This window comes from Eriocheir sinensis, chromosome 27 (assembly GCF_024679095.1).
Source record: "Eriocheir sinensis breed Jianghai 21 chromosome 27, ASM2467909v1, whole genome shotgun sequence".
In the NCBI taxonomy this organism is placed as follows: Eukaryota; Metazoa; Arthropoda; class Malacostraca; order Decapoda; family Varunidae; genus Eriocheir; species Eriocheir sinensis.
The window spans coordinates 15,160,353-15,177,852 of NC_066535.1; the positions used below are offsets into that span (position 1 = coordinate 15,160,353).

The 17,500-nt window shown below is 44.3% G+C and overlaps 1 protein-coding gene across 8 annotated transcripts in view; it reads right to left on the minus strand.

Annotated features, from left to right (window-relative positions):
• LOC127004190 (transcriptional coactivator YAP1-like) overlaps positions 1-17,500 on the minus strand; it is a 157,341-nt gene that overhangs the window by 55,967 nt on the left and 83,874 nt on the right. For all 8 annotated transcript variants that reach the window (XM_050871697.1, XM_050871690.1, XM_050871692.1 and 5 more), the window contains exon 2: positions 9,666-9,701. In XM_050871697.1, coding sequence (XP_050727654.1) covers positions 9,666-9,701 — 36 coding nt within the window. The remainder of the gene's footprint in view (positions 1-9,665; positions 9,702-17,500) is intronic.

Sequence of the window (17,500 nt, forward strand, 5' to 3'; positions counted from 1 at the left end):
TATCCACTTAATTAAACGTTTCTTCGGAGTCAATTTAAACGTTTCTTAGTCATGTCCATATAAACTTTTCTGATGAGGCCATTTAAACGTTTCTAGGGAGGCCATTTAAACGTTTCTTGAGGCCACTTAAACGTTTCTTGAGGCCACTTAAACGTTTCTTGAGGCCATTTAAAAGTTTCTGTCGAGGCAATTTAAACGTTTCTGCTGAGGCCATTTAAACGTTTCTGCTGAGGCCATTTACACGTTTCTTGAGGCCATTTAAAAGTTTCTTGAGGTCATTTAAACGTTTCTTGAGGCCCTTTAAACGTTTCTGCTGAGGCCATTTAAACGTTTCTGCTGAGGCCATTTAAACGTTTCTGCTGAGGCCATTTAAACGTTTCTGCTGAGGCCCTTTAAACGTTTCTGCTGAGGCCCTTTACACGTTTCTGCTGAGGTCATTTAAACGTTTCTGCTGAGGTCATTTAAACGTTTCTGCTGAGGCCATTTAAGCGTTTTTGCTGGAGCCGTATATTCTTCTCTGCCGCGGTCCTTCAAACGTTTCTCAAGGCTCTTTAAAATCCCGTTCATCTCCTTTGGCCAGAAAAGTAAAACACGTGTAGATCCGTCCCGTTTTTCTTCTTAACGTTGAAAAGCTGCTCTCTAATTCCGGACGTTTATAGCGTGGTTAAATGTTTTGCTAGTCTTTTGTGTTGCCTGACTCTCTTACACCACTACCGCTGCTGCGTTTGACTGAATATAAAACGCGAAAACAAGGGACACGTAAAGAAAAGAGAAGCTAAATAACGTTGATAAAAATATACACACACGCGGGTCGATTTTGTATTTTTGTATTTTTTTATTTTTATTTTTTGGCTTTCATCTTGGGTTTATTCCGTCCGCAGTTTGTACTTACGCCGCGGGGTCCACTAGAAGGGGCTTGGCGATTTGACACACGCACACACACATACACGCACACACACACACGCGCGCAAACAAAACATCACACACACACACACACACACACACACGCACAGAAGTCGTCTCTTTCCCATAATAATAGCGATGATAATAAAGGAGAACAATAGGCTATCCGTCAGTCAGGTGGCCGCCAAACACCAGAGTTCACCTGTCACAAGACTCCTCAGGTGGAAAAAACGGCAGGTAACATTTAAGGTGCTGGAGGAGGAGGAGGAGGAAGAAGAAAGAAGAAGAAAGAAGAACGAAGAAAAAAGAAAAGAAAATTAAGAAAAATAAGGGAAAGAGGAAAGATAAAGAAAAGAAGGAAGAGGAGAGGAAGGCAAAGAAGACGGAGAAGGATAAGAGAAGAGAGGAAGGTCAGTCATGTATGTATAACTTAAATAAAATTACACCAGAAAAAAAAATACAAAAAATAAAAACAATGAATGGCCAGACAAATCGAAAGCAAAATCGTGACTGCAATGACTGAACGCTTAAGGAAAGGTCGCATGGCAAGGCTGTGTGTGTGTGTGTGTGTGTGTGTGTGTGTGTGTGTGTGTGTGTGACGGCGACGCGGGGTATATTTGTCTGGCGCACGGTCCGTCTGTCTGTCTGTCTTTCTTCCCTCCCTCCGTTCGTTCGTCTGTCTGTCTGTCTGCCTGCACCGCTTGAGTCTGTCTGTACCCTTGTGATCCGTCCTTCTGATTGGCTGGTACTGCACGTTTTGTTTATCTTTCAGCTTTACTACTACTACTACTACTACTACTACTACACACACACACACACACACACACACACACACACACACACCTCGACACTTCAACACCTCATGGCAACACTTCGGGAGTCAATTGAACGCGAGGCAGTTAAGAATCTATTCCTAATCGTTGATCTTGCGGCACCAGGATCAAGAACAAGAACAGCAACAGCAAGGCGACATCACGGACTGTACCAAGGACGGGGGAGGGGGGGAAGGAAGGGGTGGGGGGGTGGGGGGGAAGAGATCGGTCCTTCGCTCATGGTGTCCCCTGCCCCATAAATGATTCTAAGGTATTGATGGCAGGCAGATGGTGGTGGCGGTGTTGGTAGAGGTGGTGGTGGCGGTGGTGGTAGAGGTGGTGGTGATGGTAGTTGTCCCCAGAGTTCAATAATTACAACCACCACCACCACTACCGCAATGAGAGGAGGTTTTTTGTGGTGTGTGTGTGTGTGTGTGACAGATTTGCCGCACTTGACTTCGTGATCGTGAGACGGAACAGAACGGCGGAAGTATTATAGCGAGTCAACGTGTATCGCGGTAATAATGATGATGATGATGATGATGGAAAGGAAGGACATGAAAGACAAGCCAGCATAGATAGATAAATACAGGTAGATAGATAAAGGGTTATAGTTAATTAAGAGTAACAGCCTGGTTCGCTTTCTTCCTTACTCTCTAATATCATTCCCGGGGCAGGTGTGATGTGGTAACCCTTTCTCCTGCCCCGCCCCGCCCCGTCCTGCCCGGCGTGGCGTAGACAGGCGAGCCGCGAAGACGAGACAAGATATATTTACCTTCCCGCGTCCGCCACACCCTCCCGCCGCCCGCCGACACACCGCCACACGCCTCCACCCGGCACCGCTGTTACCAATGCCACTGCCTCGATCCCTGTTGCTAATATTGTTTCTTCCGCTACCGCCATCACTAATACTGCAACCATTACTACCACTGATGCTGTCAATACTGCTACCCCTGTCACTAATATTGTCATCACTACTACCACTGTCACTAATGCTGCCCCTACCACTACCACGGTTATTAACAGTGCTACTACTACCACTATTACTAATGCTGTCTACTGCTACCACTGTTACTAATACTGATACTAACGTCATTTACTATACCTACTAACACAACCATTGCTACAGACACTTACTTCTCCTTATTCCTACCACAACTACCACCTACTGTTACTAATACAACCACTTATAATATCGCCTCCGCCACCACTTACCACCACTCCACTGTATATCTTCCTCTCACTATACCAGCACCACTGCATCGCCATCACTCACTATCAAAACACCATAACCACACTAACACCACTACAACCATAACCACCACTAAAAACACTGCACCAGGATCCTAACTACAACTACACATGTCACCACCAAAGTCACCACTACCATCACCACCACCACCACCAAAGTCACCACCACCATCACCACCACCAAAGTGCATTCAACCCCAGCTTTAGGATACATGACACACCACGCTACCACACCACCACCACAACCACCACCACCACCACATCGACGTAACCCCCCCCCCCTCCATCCTCCACCTCCTCCACCTCTTGGTCGTGTCGCGCAAAAGCAATAGAGCGTCATATTGATTCACTTCGGGGACTCAGACATCGGTGATGGCTCCGTCTGCAGCGCCATGAATGAGACAGCTGTGAATGAGCGGCCGCAGCGGTGGGAGGGGGAGGAGGGGGAGGGACGAGAGGGAGGAGGAGGGACGAGGGGAAAGCAAGCTGGGGTAAGGAAAAAGCAAGGGAGGGGGTGGGGGGGAGGGAAAGATAGGCTAAGCGAGAAGGTAAGACTGTGTGAGTGTGTGTGTGTGTGTGTGTGTCCTTATGTCTTCGTCAGTCCTGTCAGTCGATTTCAGACCACGGAGACAAACAAGCCGTCTGTCAGTATGTCATTTTGGTGTGTGTGTGTGTGTGTGTGTGTGTGTGTGTGTGTGTGTGTGTGTGTGTGTGTGTGCTCTGGTCCGTCTACCACATACACACACACACACACACACCTAATGAATGGACGCTCATCAGGTCTGTCACAACACACGCATTTATATATTCTTCCGACACGAAGCGGATGATACTAAAGAAAAAAATAAATACATATAAATAAATAAAAAAAGGAAAAGTCATCACACGCACAAAATCACCACACGAATAACGAAGAAAAAAACTGGAGAAAAAAAAACCTTCCTCTTCCGGCAAAAAAAAAAGGTAAAATAAAAAAAATAAAAGATATAATAGAACGAAAATAATACGCATCACCATAACAACCCCTGTGTGTGTGTGTGTGTGTGTGTGTGTGTGTGTGTGTGTGCAAACGAGGCGGGAGCTGGCTGGCCGGAAACAGTTCTCATTATCTTACCAGCAACACAATGGGCCGCTGGCAACACTGCGCGTGACCTTGATCGCTATACAGTGTCCCGTATATATACCTGCTAAAAATAAACGTCCATTTGCAACACTGATAAAGTCCGGACAGGTGGAACTCTACAGGTAAGGACTCGGGGCAGGTGAACTGGAAGGGGAAGGTGTCGTAAGGAGGGGAAGAGGGGTAGGTGGGAATGGGGGGGATGTGGGGGTAAGAGAAGAGGGGGAAGAAGAGGAGGGGGAAGAAATGGGGAGTGGGGAAGCGGAAGTGGGAAGCGAGGGGAAAGGAGGGCAGCGACGGTGGCGGTTGTGTGTGTGTGTGTAGGGGGGGGGGTAGGAGTGCACAGCATGGAGGAGGAGGAGGAGGAGGAAAGGAGGAGGAGGGGGAGGAGGAGGAGGAGGAGGCTCAGAATATACATCATATGCCACACAACAGCAGTGGGTTACAGCACGTATACGCGCATCCCCCCCCCCCCCACCCCTCTCTCTCTCTCTCTCTCTCTCTCTCTCTCTCTCTCTCTCTCTCTCGCGGGGCCGTAAGTCTGGGGGTCGAACACGAGAGCCATCAATAGAGAGAGCGACACACGAACGCATTTACCATGAAACGGGGCTACTGTTTTGTGAGTTTCGTCTGCTGTGTGTGTGTGTGTGTGTGTGTGTGTGTGTGTGTGTGTGTGTGTGTGTGTGTGTGTGTGTGTGTGTGTGTGTGTGTGTGTGTTGCGTGGTCTGAATACGTCCATACGAAATATTGTCTTTTGTCTTTTTTTATTGTCCACGTCAACTCTCTCTCTCTCTCTCTCTCTCTCTCTCTCTCTCTCTCTCTCTCTCTCTCTCTCTCTCTCTCTCTCTCCCTAGATTTAATTACAGTATTCATCATCAAGGTCGTAAGACTTCCGGCTGCAAACTCAGTCAAGTCTCTCTCTCTCTCTCTCTCTCTCTCTCTCTCTCTCTCTCTCTCTCTCTCTCTCGTTTATCTTATTTTCACACACAAAAAGAATTAGACAACAGGGAAGAAAGATAACGATTAGTCCAGATTAGGAGGAGGAGGAGGAGGAGGAGGAGGAAGCGGGGGAGGAGGAGGAGGAGGAGGAGGAGGAGGAGGCGGGGGAGGAGGAGGAGGAGGAAAAGAGGGAGGATGGAACAGGTGCAGTAAACAAGAACATAGAGAGAGAGAGAGAGAGAGAGAGAGAGAGAGAGAGAGAGAGAGAGAGAGAGAGAGAGAGAGAGAGAGAGAGAGAGGAGGGAGTAAGCAAGGGGAGGGGGATAGCTGCCGGCCTTGCAAGTCCACAAGCACACAACCACATCCTGTTCGGTTTCCTCCACCTCCACCACCACCTCCACCATCACCACCACGATCACCTCCTTCCTCTTTCATCACTATTACCTCTATACAACATCACAATCACCATCATCATCACTAACACAATGGCACACACAACAATCATAACACACACACACACACACACACACACACACAGAGCCATCAATATCAAGTCAATGGTTCACAAAAAAACAAACACACTTGATGACTTTCTGAGGAAAAATGAAGAAATATTGAGGAAAATCCGATTGGCGAGAGAGAGAGAGAGAGAGAGAGAGAGAGAGAGAGAGAGAGAGAGAGAGAGAGAGAGAGAGAGAGGGAGACGATAAGGAGGATAGGTGATGAAAGGAGGGTGGAGGGATAGGGGGGTGGGGAGATAAAGAAAAATATAGGCGGTGAGGAAACCTGCTCAGTCGGAAACGAAGGAGGAGGAGGAGGAGGAGGGAGGCAAGAGTGTGACGTCAACATCTTAATTAAACAACCTAAAAGCGCGTACTTCTTGTGTGTGTGTGTGTGTGTGTGTGTGTGTGTGTGTGTGTGTGTGTGTGTGATAATAATGACATGGAAGAGGATGACATCATTAAACAATAGGTGGAGAGGAGGAGGCGGAGGAGAAGGAGGAGGAGGAGGAAGAGGAGGAAGGAGTGGTCGAAAAGATAAGCTAAGGTGAGTAGGGTGGGAGAGAGGAAGGGGAGGGTGGTAGGGATGAAGGGGAGTGGGTACAGGAAGGGGAAGGGAAGGAAGAAGGGAGGGAAGGAGGGAGAAGGGGAAGGGAAGGAAGAAGGGAGGGAAGGAGGGAGAAGGGGAAGGGAAGGTGGATGGAAGGAAGGGGGGAGAGAAGAAAGGGGGGAAGGAAGGGGGGGGGGGAGTTTCGTCATTAGTCAGTGTATCAAAGTCATCGTGACATCGCGAGGGTGCCACTTACTGCGTGATGTTAATAATTCTTTTTTTCTTTTCTTCCTCTTCCATCTATTCTTCCTCTCTCATTTTCAACTGTCACCTCCTTCCTTCTTCTCTGTCTCCTCCTCTTGTTCCATATCATGTTGCAATATACTCCCTCCCACGGGCGTCTTGTGGTACGTTTTTTTCCTCCTCCTCCTCCTCCTCCTCCTACTCCTCTTCCTCCTCCTCCTCCACTTCCTGTCCTCCATGGTCCGTCCCGCTCTTCCATCGCCTGTCAGCTTTTCTCTAATCCTACACACACACACACACACACACACACACACACACCACACACACACAGACAGGGGCATATATGGTCATCTCATTCATGCTTATTAATCAGCGTGTTTATCTTATCACTCATTAAAGATATTAGTCACATGCCATCTCTGGGGAGGCGAACTGTGTGTGAGTACCAAATAAAACACGGATCTAGTATTATTATTATCAGTATTATTAGCATTACTTTCATTATTACTTTTAAGAGCGATTGCCACTCCACTTTACATCATGGAATCCAGACCTTCGTTTAATCTTCCACACAGTCCACCTCAGGTCCACCTTCCACTCGGCAACTAGGAGAGTGGAAACATTTAAACTAACTACTGTCTATTCAAGGTTCAGAGTAACGTGACGTGTAAGCCCCGCCCCTTTCCATGCAGCGTCCACCAATCAGATGCACGGACCCGCCAAACGAGCTCCAATCACATGCTTCGAGACCAGATGGGGGCGTGGCTTACACCAAACCGGTCAGCCAATACTAGCGTGCATTCGAATGGAAACTTGCCTGGTCACCTTGAAGACTTGAATTGTGTTATGGGAGATGATGAGAGGGCTGAACAATCCGCTTCCGCCTCAGTGGTGATAAAAACACATACAAAACTAATGATAAAGTCGAGCGCTGTGGGCATGCAAGAGCAACACTTTGTACCGTTACTGTGCCATGGATTCATACACTATCTGACACGGACCAATCACAAGTCTTATCCAATGGTTTCACTTGGCTATTTTTGGGTGTTGACGTACCACCGTTGTATAAAGACTGAGATGCACGTTATGAAAGCAGTTAGTTGTTCAGCTCCCTCTCTCTCGTTCCCACTTTTTCTATACAATAAGTTACTGAGGCTATTCATGCACTAATCAGCTTCTCTCTCGCTCTTGTTTTCCTCTATTTTTAGCTATTTATGTTATTTTTGCACTTCCCATCCTCTTTCTCTCGTTCCCACTGCCTCTACCATGAGTAACTGAGGTTATGCATGCGCTAATCAGCTTCTCTCTCTCGCTAATATTTCCTCTATTTATAGTTATTTATGTTATTTTTGCACCTTCCATCCTCTTTCTCTCGTTCCCACTGCCTCTACCATGAGTTATTGACGTTATTCATGAACTTTCTAGCCTCTCTCTCTCTCTCTCTCTCTCTCTCTCTCTCTCTCTCTCTCTCTCTCGTCACCACGTTCTCTGCTACTAGTTATTTATCTCACTCATGCACTGATCAGCCTCTCTCTCTCTCGTTCTTATTTCCTCTTTTACTTTAGTTATCCACATCATGCGTGCAATATCTAGCCCGCTTCTCACGTCCCCATTTCGTTTAGCTTAAGTCATCCCCGTCATCCATGCGCTGTCAATTCTCTCTATCGTTCCCACTTCTACCACGAGTTATTTAAGTCATCCATGCACTGTCGCTTACGGGTCAGGTCACTATGGTAGCTCCGATAGGCAACATGCTTAGGGTCGTATTTTAAAACATTTCGTCGCCCAAGTTCACATATTTGACATGGCTTTCGTAGGAGCTGTAGGCTTTCCAGGGGTAGTTTTATGACCCTGGTGGTAGTTTGACCCTTCTTCTGTGCCATGAACCTTAAAAAACACTCATGAAAAACAGATTGATCCCCTCTTTGACCTTTAGAAATAGTTGATGTGAGAAGCGATGGTGTCTTAAAATACGGCCCTCAGTTCCATGCGACGGGGGGTACGATTAAGAGAAGTTTGTTGGTTTATTAAGATACTAGTAAACTTGGTGTGGATGCAGAGTGAACGTGGAAGAGGAAGAGGAATAGTGTTAAGCTTCAAGGTGGTGAGAGAGAAAAAGAGGATGACTTATGGACAGAGACAGACAGGTAGAGACATATTCATACCCGAAGAGAGATACAGGAAAAGGGGAATAGTGTTGAGCTTCAAGGTGGTGAGAGAGAGTGAGAGAGGATGATTTACGGACAGAGAGACAGAGAGGAAGAGACATGTATACAAGGAGAAAGATAGAGGAAAGAAAGACCAGCAGAAAACAAAGACAAACAAGGACACACACACACACACACACACACACACACACACACACACACACACACACACACTCAGACCTACCGAGAAGTGAGAGGTAGGAGGTAACATGAGAGCCAGCCAGGACAGGTGTGGAGGTGCCAGAGTGAAACCAAGTGCCACTAATTAACAACCTGGCACCCCCCCACCCCCCACCTCTCTCTCTCTCTCTCTCTCTCTCTCTCTCTCTCTCTCTCTCTCTCTCTCTCTCTCTCTCTCTCTCTCTCTCAACCCCACGTGTTCTTTTAAATGTCCAATTACCTTATCAACAGGTGTTCTCCCTCGTGTGTGTGTGTGTGTGTGTGTGTGTGTGTGTGTGTGTGTGTGTTATATAAGGAGAATAATACTTGTGAATACTTCTTAACAAAAATTATATACAACAACATTAAAAACAAAACCATTAATAATATGAGACCCACCCCCAAATCTTAGTTCAGGCTTCACAAAATCAACGAATTTCAACAACAGCAAATAAGAGACAAAGTTATGATGATAATAACAACAAATAACTTACCCTGAAACAAAGAAAAACAACAACACACACACCTCAAAAACACCCACACCCTCACAAACACCCACAGAAACACACCCTCACCCTCCCAATCATCATCGTCATCAGCATCAGCAGCAACAGCAACAGACAGGAGGAGCCGGGTAAGACAGAGCGAGCAAGGAGAGAGCAGAGGGAGTGAGCATTCAAGTGACACATTAACATTTTCAAGGCTGCCCCGTGAGACCATGCAGATGAACAATGACGGTGATAACGGTGGTGGTGGTGGTGGTGGTGGCTGTGGTAATGGTGGTGGTGGTGGTGGTGGTGACAAGAGCAGTGGTAGTGGTGATGGTGAAAAAGGGGGGTTTGTAAGAGAAGTGGTGGTGGTGGTGGTGATTACAGCGGTGATGACAGACAGACACAAGGAGCAAAAAAATAATAATTAAAAGGTGTAAAAAAAGTAAAATCATTCTGGACTTGAAAAAAGGTAATTAAAAAGTCAATTAACCTGTGAGGTGAGCGCTGGGGAGCTCCTTGAAAACTACTGTAAAAAACGCTTTCATTAGTTACCTGTTGCACACCTGGGGAGAGATAGATAGACAGACAGATAGACAGAGATAGAGACTAAAAGAAAGACAGACGTACAGACAGACAGATAAAGAGACAAACAGGCAGACACAGATAAACAAACATACATACACACATAATAAGAGAATATAGTGAGAAAATGGAGCAGAAAATTATTGAAATACACATAAAAAATCATTGCAACATCATATAGCAAAAACAACAATAATAATTTCTACAACAATAAACACATCAACAACATCGACAATAACAATAAAACATCACATTTAGACCAGAAAACATTACATTAATCTATCTAAACACTGGGAACATTATGTAGAAAAGATAAAGATTGACAAAACTGTATTACAAATCTAAATTAAGCTCTAGAACATTAACTCACCACACACACACACACACACACACACACACACACATACACACATACACACATTATTTAGTTTTCTTCGTTATGGACAACAATTCAGCGCCCAGTTCCCTTCTCCGTTTAAACAGTCCAACAGCTTTGAAAATAAATATACAATACGTCCTTTAAACGCAAATGCAAACACTCGGAAGACAGACAGACAGAGGGCGTGTTCAATGAGGGAAGGAAAGTCTCTCTCTCTCTCTCTCTCTCTCTCTCTCTCTCTCTCTCTCTCTCTCTCTCTCAGTAACCTTTAGAGTATGTATTTACTTGCTCTATATGACATTTAAAGAGAGAGAGAGAGAGAGAGAGAGAGAGAGGAAAAAATACTGGCACGGAAATCTCATCAGCTGATTCGTGACGTCACAGGCGAGTAGCGAGTGACTGTGTGTGTGTGTGTGTGTGTGTGTGTGTGTGATCGCCGTTTGACTTCACGAGCGAGCGCATATGAGCGAAAACACACACACACACACACACACACACACACACACACACACACACACACACACACACAGAGTTCACTTGTTCTTTTTTTTTTGGGGGGGAGGGAAATCGTAGTTAAAAGAGGGTTGAAAGTGTTTAGATGACTGAGAGAGAGAGAGAGAGAGAGAGAGAGAGAGAGAGAGTTCGCACAGTCGCTGCTAGATGAGGTGTAGATGATAGGGTGGAAAAGAAATATATCTTGAGCTTGTACCCTCACACACACACACACACACACACACACACACACACACACACACACGCAGTGGAGTCTTTTTTTTATAGGACTACCATATGAATAATCTCTCTCTCTGTCTCTCTCTCTCTCTCTCTCTCGCTCTTTGTCCTCCTCTGTTAACACTAGGTCGTCCATGAATGTGTGTGTGTGTGTGTGTGTGTGTGTGTGTGTGTGTGTGTGTGTGTGTGTGTGTGTACGAGGAACCTTAAGGACACAGGACAATTTAGCTTCCTCCTTCACCTCCTCTTCCTCTTCCTCTTGTCCCTCTCCTCCTCCCTCTTCTCCCACCTCTCCCACCACCACCACCACCACCACCGCCCTTCGTCGCCGCCCACCGCCGCCTCTATATCAGGAGCAACAGCAGGTCCCCGCCCCTCGCCAGCGCCCGCCCGCCCTCGCCCGCCACAACGCAGCGACGCCCAGCCAGCCAGTGTCAAGGAACCGCTGACGCCGCCCGACCCCCCGCCCTCCCTACCTGTCCCCTACACCTGCCCTGCCTGCCTACCTGTCCTGATTTTTTTTTCTTTTGCTCTGTACTTGTGGCGGCTAATATTTTTTTCTCACTCAGTTCCTTTTACGTTTATTGTTTTATTTTTTCTTGGGTGTCTTCTTTCTCTTTATCCTCATTATACTTTTTTTTTTCTTCTTCTTTATATCGGATGTCCCTTTTTCTCCTCTCAATTAATATTATTGGTCTTCATTTTGTTTGTTATTTTTTTCCTCTTCCTCTTCCTCTCAATACCTCATCCTTACTTTCTTGTTCATTTTCTTCTTTAGCTTTTTTTTCTTTACATCTTCTCTTTCCTTTCTTTCCACGCTTCTTCCTCAACGTGTGTTTTTTTAAAGATAATTCCTTTTTTTAACTCTTTTTGCCTTTTCCTTATAATTTATCTTCCTTCTCCTCTCTCTACAACTCCTCCACTTCTTCTTTGCTTCATTTTGCTTAATCTTCATATCTCTTCTTTCTCACCTGTTTTTCATATTTCCTCCTCCTCCTCCTCCTCCTCCTCCTCTACTTCGTCTTCTGCTTCTTCCTCTATAATTCCTTTTCCTTGTCGTCGCTTTACAGGCGGAAGGAATAAATCGCGTGTGTGTGTGTGTGTGTGTGTGTGTGTGTGTGTGTGTGTGTGTGTGTGTGTGTGTGTGTGTGTGTGAACGTAAGCTAGAGACCCGCTGTAGCTTAAACTGTTTTCCTGATCCCTTGGTGTAAGTCGTTTTCATATTACCCATAACTCTCTCTCTCTCTCTCTCTCTCTCTCTCTCTCTCTCTCTCTCTCTCATACCCCGTGACTCTCCTGGTGGACGTAGTAGTAGCAAGCGCGATCGAGGATTCAGTCGTCTATGATCATCAGTCTCGCGGGTCATTCAGTTATAGTTTCTCTTCGAGGGTGACTGGGCGGCTTCGTCATTCTCTGCGCTGAGGGAGTGTAAAAGGTCTGTTTCGCGTCTTGTAATTCGTGAACGTGACTTTCTTCTTGTTATTTTTTATTGGGGGGAAGGGGAGGGGTGGAGGGAGTTGTTCTCTTTCTTTTTCTTTCTTTCTCTTTCAGTGGAGGAAAAGGTTCACACTTGTTATTTTTGTTATCTGTAATGTTATCTTTTGTTTCCTGTTATTTTTATTTATTTTATTACTTCTACTATTTTCTTGAGGGGGTTTTCTTTCTCTTCTTTCTCTCTTTCAATGGAGGAAGAAAAGGAAGGTTCACACTTGTTATTTTTGTTATCTGTAATGTTATCTTTTGTTTCCTGTTATTTTTATTTATTTTATTACTTCTATTATTTTTGGGGTAGGTGGTTCTCTTTCTCTTTTTTCTTCCAATGGACGAGGAAAAGGGTCACACTTATTATTTTTATTATCTTTATTGTTATCTTTTGTTTCTTGTTATTTTTATCATCTTATTTTATCTACTTGTTATTTTTTGTGAGTTGTTTTTTTTCTCTCTCCCTCTCTCTTCTTTCTCTCTCTAAGTGGAGGAGGAAGAGGAAGGTTCACACTTATTCTTTTTTATTATCTTTATTGTTATCGTTTGTTTCTAGTTATTTTTTTCTTATTCTTTCTTCTTGTTATTTTCTGTGGGTTGTTCTCTTTTCTTCTCTCTCTTTCTTTCTTTCAGTGGAGGAAGAGAAGGTTCACGCTTATTTTAGTACCTTTATTGCTATATTTTATTTTTCGTTGTTATTACTATATTATTACTTCTCTGTTATATTTTATTACTTGTTTTTATCGTTTTATTACTCTCTCTCTCTCTCTCTCTCTCTCTCTCTCTCTCACACACTTGTTTGTAGTGCGTGTGTGAGTGGAAGCGATTTTATTTTTATTATTATTATCATTATTAGTTATTATTGTTGCTGTTATTATTATTATTATTATTATTATTATTATTATTATTATTATTATTGTTATTATTATCATTATTATTATTATTATCGGCGGAAGTGAATGTTGTCGAGAACTGATTCGTTTTTGTTTGTTTGTTTGTTTGTATAAAGTTCGTCGGTTCAAGTTTTAATATTCACGTAAAGGTTGTGTTTTGTCTGTTTGTTTGTTTGTGTGTTTGCGTTCACTTTGTTTAGATTTGTTTGTTACTATTTTTTTCTAATTTGTTTGTTTGTTCGCCTACATCTAATCTACTGTACGTTGATGTTGTTCTCTGTTTGTTTAAAGTCATGTTGTTTGTTTGTTTTGTTTGCTTACTCTACGTTATTGTTACTCTTTGTTAGTCTAAATGCAGGTAAGATCTATTTTCTGTTTGTGTTTGTTGTTTTTCTCATCAGTTCTCACTAAGGTTGTATTCCGTCTGACCGTTTGTGACTTGGATTTGTATCATCACAATGTTGCGTTATCTCTGCTTGCTTGAGATTTTGTTTCAACTCACGTCAATTTTCTGGTCTTTCCATTTTAAGTCTCCTGAAAACCATGTACTGTCTGCCTGTTTGTTTGTTTGTTTGTTTGGGTCACGTTGAGGGTGTTTTGTTTGTGCGTATGTGTGTTTAAGTTCAGGTAAGACTTGTACTGTTTGTCTGTTTGTTCCACGTGATTATTATTCTCTTATTGTCACTTAAAAACCATGTAGTGCCTGTTTGTTTGTTTGTTTGTTTGGGTCACGTTGAGGGTGTTTTGTTTGTGCGTATGTGTGTTTAAGTTCAGGTAAGACTTGTACTGTTTGTCTGTTTGTTCCATGTGATTATTATTCTCTTATTGTCACTGAAAAACCATGAAGTGCCTGTTTGTTTGTTTGTTTGGGTCACGTTGAGGTTGTTCTGTTTGTGCGTATGTGTGTTTCAGGTCAGGTAAGACTTGTACTCTCCGTGTCTTTTTTTTTTTTCAAGTGAAGTTCCTGTTATTATTATTATCTTGTTCTCCCTTATTGTTATTCGTCGCGGCCCTTCACTCACTCCTTGCTTTTATAACGGAGGGCGTCTACTTTTTTCTCCCCCCTATTTCGTGCGTTAAAATATTCCGCAAAACCAACGATGATATATGCGAGTGTTTTCCTTCCTTTCCCGGCCCTGTTTTCCTTTCCTCCTTTGCATTTTCTTGTCATTTCGTCTATTTATTCATTCACTCGACTCTCCATATTTACGTGCAAACAATTTTTGAGGATTTTCACTTTTATCTCATCGGCGACGCAACATTTGGCGTCAGGAGGAGGAGGAGGAGGAGGAGGAGGGCGTTTACTAGTGACCCCCCCTTACCCAACCCCACCCCACCTCACCCTGCCCATACCCTGCACCGTCCGTCCCACACCCTCGCCAAGTGCGTATTTCACCCCGTTTTGTGTATCGACAATATACCCCGTTTCCTGTCTCTCCGGGGCCAGGGTCGAAGAAGGAGGAGGAGGAGGAGGAGGAGGAGGAAGAAGACAACTACGACGGAAAGATGGATAAGAGGACAATGGCGGCGAAAAGGAGATGGAAGAGGAAGTAAATAGGAAGAAAAAGGGAAGGAAAAGGATTAGCAACGAAGGTGAAAAATTGGGGATAGCAAAGTTGTGTGCATGTGTGTCTGTGTGTGTGTGTGTGTGTGTGTGTGTGTGTGTGTGTGTTCAGGAAAGTTATCTGATTACCTTATCGCGGCCGCAGCACCTCTCAACACACACACACACACACACACACACACACACACACACACATACACATGGTTATAATAAGTGTACCGTCAATATATAAATTCATAAACCCTTTTCTTCTTCCTTTAAATCTTTCCTTTGAACTGAATCGAACACAAAATTTACTGGCGATAATATGAATTTTGTGGAAGAGAGATGTAAAAGGAAAGGGGAGGAGAAAGGGGGGGAGGGGGAGAGAGTAGGGGTACGGAGAGAGAGAGAGAGAGAGAGAGAGAGAGAGAGAGAGAGAGAGAGAGAGAGAGGAGGGTGTGTTTAGGAAATTTCAAGGGCAGGTCACCAGACACTATTGCTCCTCCTCCTCCTCCACCTCCTCCTCCTCCTCCTGTAACCTTAACACTGCAGGTTTGTCTGGTGGTCGGGCAGACGGGAAGTAGGAGGAGGAGGAGGAGGAGGAGGAAGAGGAGGGCCTTACCGGAACCACTAGGACTGGCAAGGTCGCGTCCTATGTATACGTCTGTGACTGTCTCGGCGTGTGCGTTTCCTGTGTCTGTGTACGTTTTTTTTAATTATTATTATTATTTTTTTTTTAGTCGGTAGCGTTCAGTGTACCTTACCCTGTCTCGTGTGCACCGCCATGTACGTGTGTGTATGTGTGTGTGTGTGTGTGTTTGTGTGTGTGTGTGTGTGTGTGTCATAGATGTACACACACGGATGACGCTTATGTAAGATTTCGTACAGACTTAAGACTAGCCGTGTGCGTCCTTGCCTCTCTCTCTCTCTCTCTCTCTCTCTCTCTCTCTCTCTCTCTCTCTTCTAACCTTTCCTCCCTCCTTCTCCTTCTCCTCCTCCTCATTTCCTCTACAACTTCATCCTCTGTTAATTATTTTTTTTCTCTCCATTTCCTCTTTCCCTCCAAGCTCTCTTCTCCTCCCTTCCTTCCTCCTCGTCTTCCTTTGCGTCTCCCTCCTTCTCCTTCTCCTCCTCCTCCTCTTCTTCCTCTGCTGTTTAAACGTATCATATTTCCTCTCTCAGTTTCCTTTTTTTCCTCCTCCTCCTCCTTCTCCTTCTCCTCCTCCTCCATTTTATCTTCTTTATTCTTACACTATTTGTCATGGCTTGCATTTAACTCTCTCTCTCTCTCTCTCTCTCTCTCGATAAAGTTACCTCAACGTGGGAAAGCAAACTGTGAGAGAGAGAGAGAGAGAGAGAGAGAGAGAGAGAGAGAGAGAGAGAGAGAGAGAGAGAGAGAGAGAGAGAGAGAGAGAATAAAGAAACGCATGGAGAAGAATATTGAAGGAGAGATGGAGAAAGGAAAGGAGAATGAAGAGAAGGAAGATAACAAGGAAGAGAAAGATAGAAAGAAAGAAAGAAAGAAAAAGACGAAAGAACGAAAATGAGAGGAGGGAGAATGCACAAGAAAAGAGAAGGAAAAGGAATGAAGGAGAGGAGGGAAAAAAGGAAGAAAGAAGTAGAAAGAAGAAATAAGAAAAAAAAGGAAGGAAAAAGGAGGAAACAAAGTAGGGAATGAAAAAGAAGGAAAATAGAAGGATTGAAGGACAAATGTTAGGCAAGAATGAACGGAGACATAGACAAAGGTGAAGGAAGGAAAAGATGGAATGAAGGAAAAAGGAAGGAAGCGAAGGGAATGAAGGAGACAAAAAAAATACAGAAGGAAGGAGAGAAGGAAAATAGGAGTGGAGGAAGGAACGAAGGGAAAGGAAAGAAGGAATGGGAGAAGGAGGAGGAGGAGGGAGACAGGAAAAGGACAAGAAGGAGAGAAGGAAGGGAGAGGAGGGAGGGAGGGAATGAGACGAGAAAAGAGAAGGAAGAAGAAAGGGAAGGATAAAAGTTAGAAGAAAGAAGGAACGAAGGAAGGGAAAAGAAAGAAGAAAAGTAGAAGAAAAAAAGCAAAAATGAAGGAAAGAAGACGAAAATTAGAGAAGAAAACACGAAAACCAAAAAGGAAAAGGAGACAAAGGAAAAGAGGAAAGGAAGGAGAGAAGGAAGGGAGAGGAAGGAGGGAGGGAAGGAGCGAGGGAGAGAGGGAGGAATATCTGGTCAAATTTCCAAGGAATGAGATGACTCTGAGGATTGGTGAAGGACTCTGGAAGGACGAAGGAGAGAGAGAGAGAGAGAGAGAGAGAGAGAGAGAGAGAGAGAGAGAGAGAGAGAGAGAGAGAGAGAGAGAACAAAAGAAAATGTGTCATGCTTGTGGTAAGGAAAGGTTAAAAGAAAAAGAAAGAGAAAAAGAAAGAAAAAAAGGAGAAACGGCAGAGATGAGAGAAACTTGTAGACTCGAAGCAGAGGAGGAAAAAAAAGTAAAAATAAAGGTGCGGAGGAAGAAGAAGAAGAAGAAGAAGAAGAAGAAGAAGAAGAAGGAGGAGGAGGAAACTGACGATGAGAACAATCAGAAGCAACACACACACACACACACACACACACAAACACACAAATACACACACACACACACACACAGACGCACATATACGCACATAAAGGATCACAAACATGCGTACATACATACATCCTTACATACGACGACAGCGGAGGAGGCAGTGACC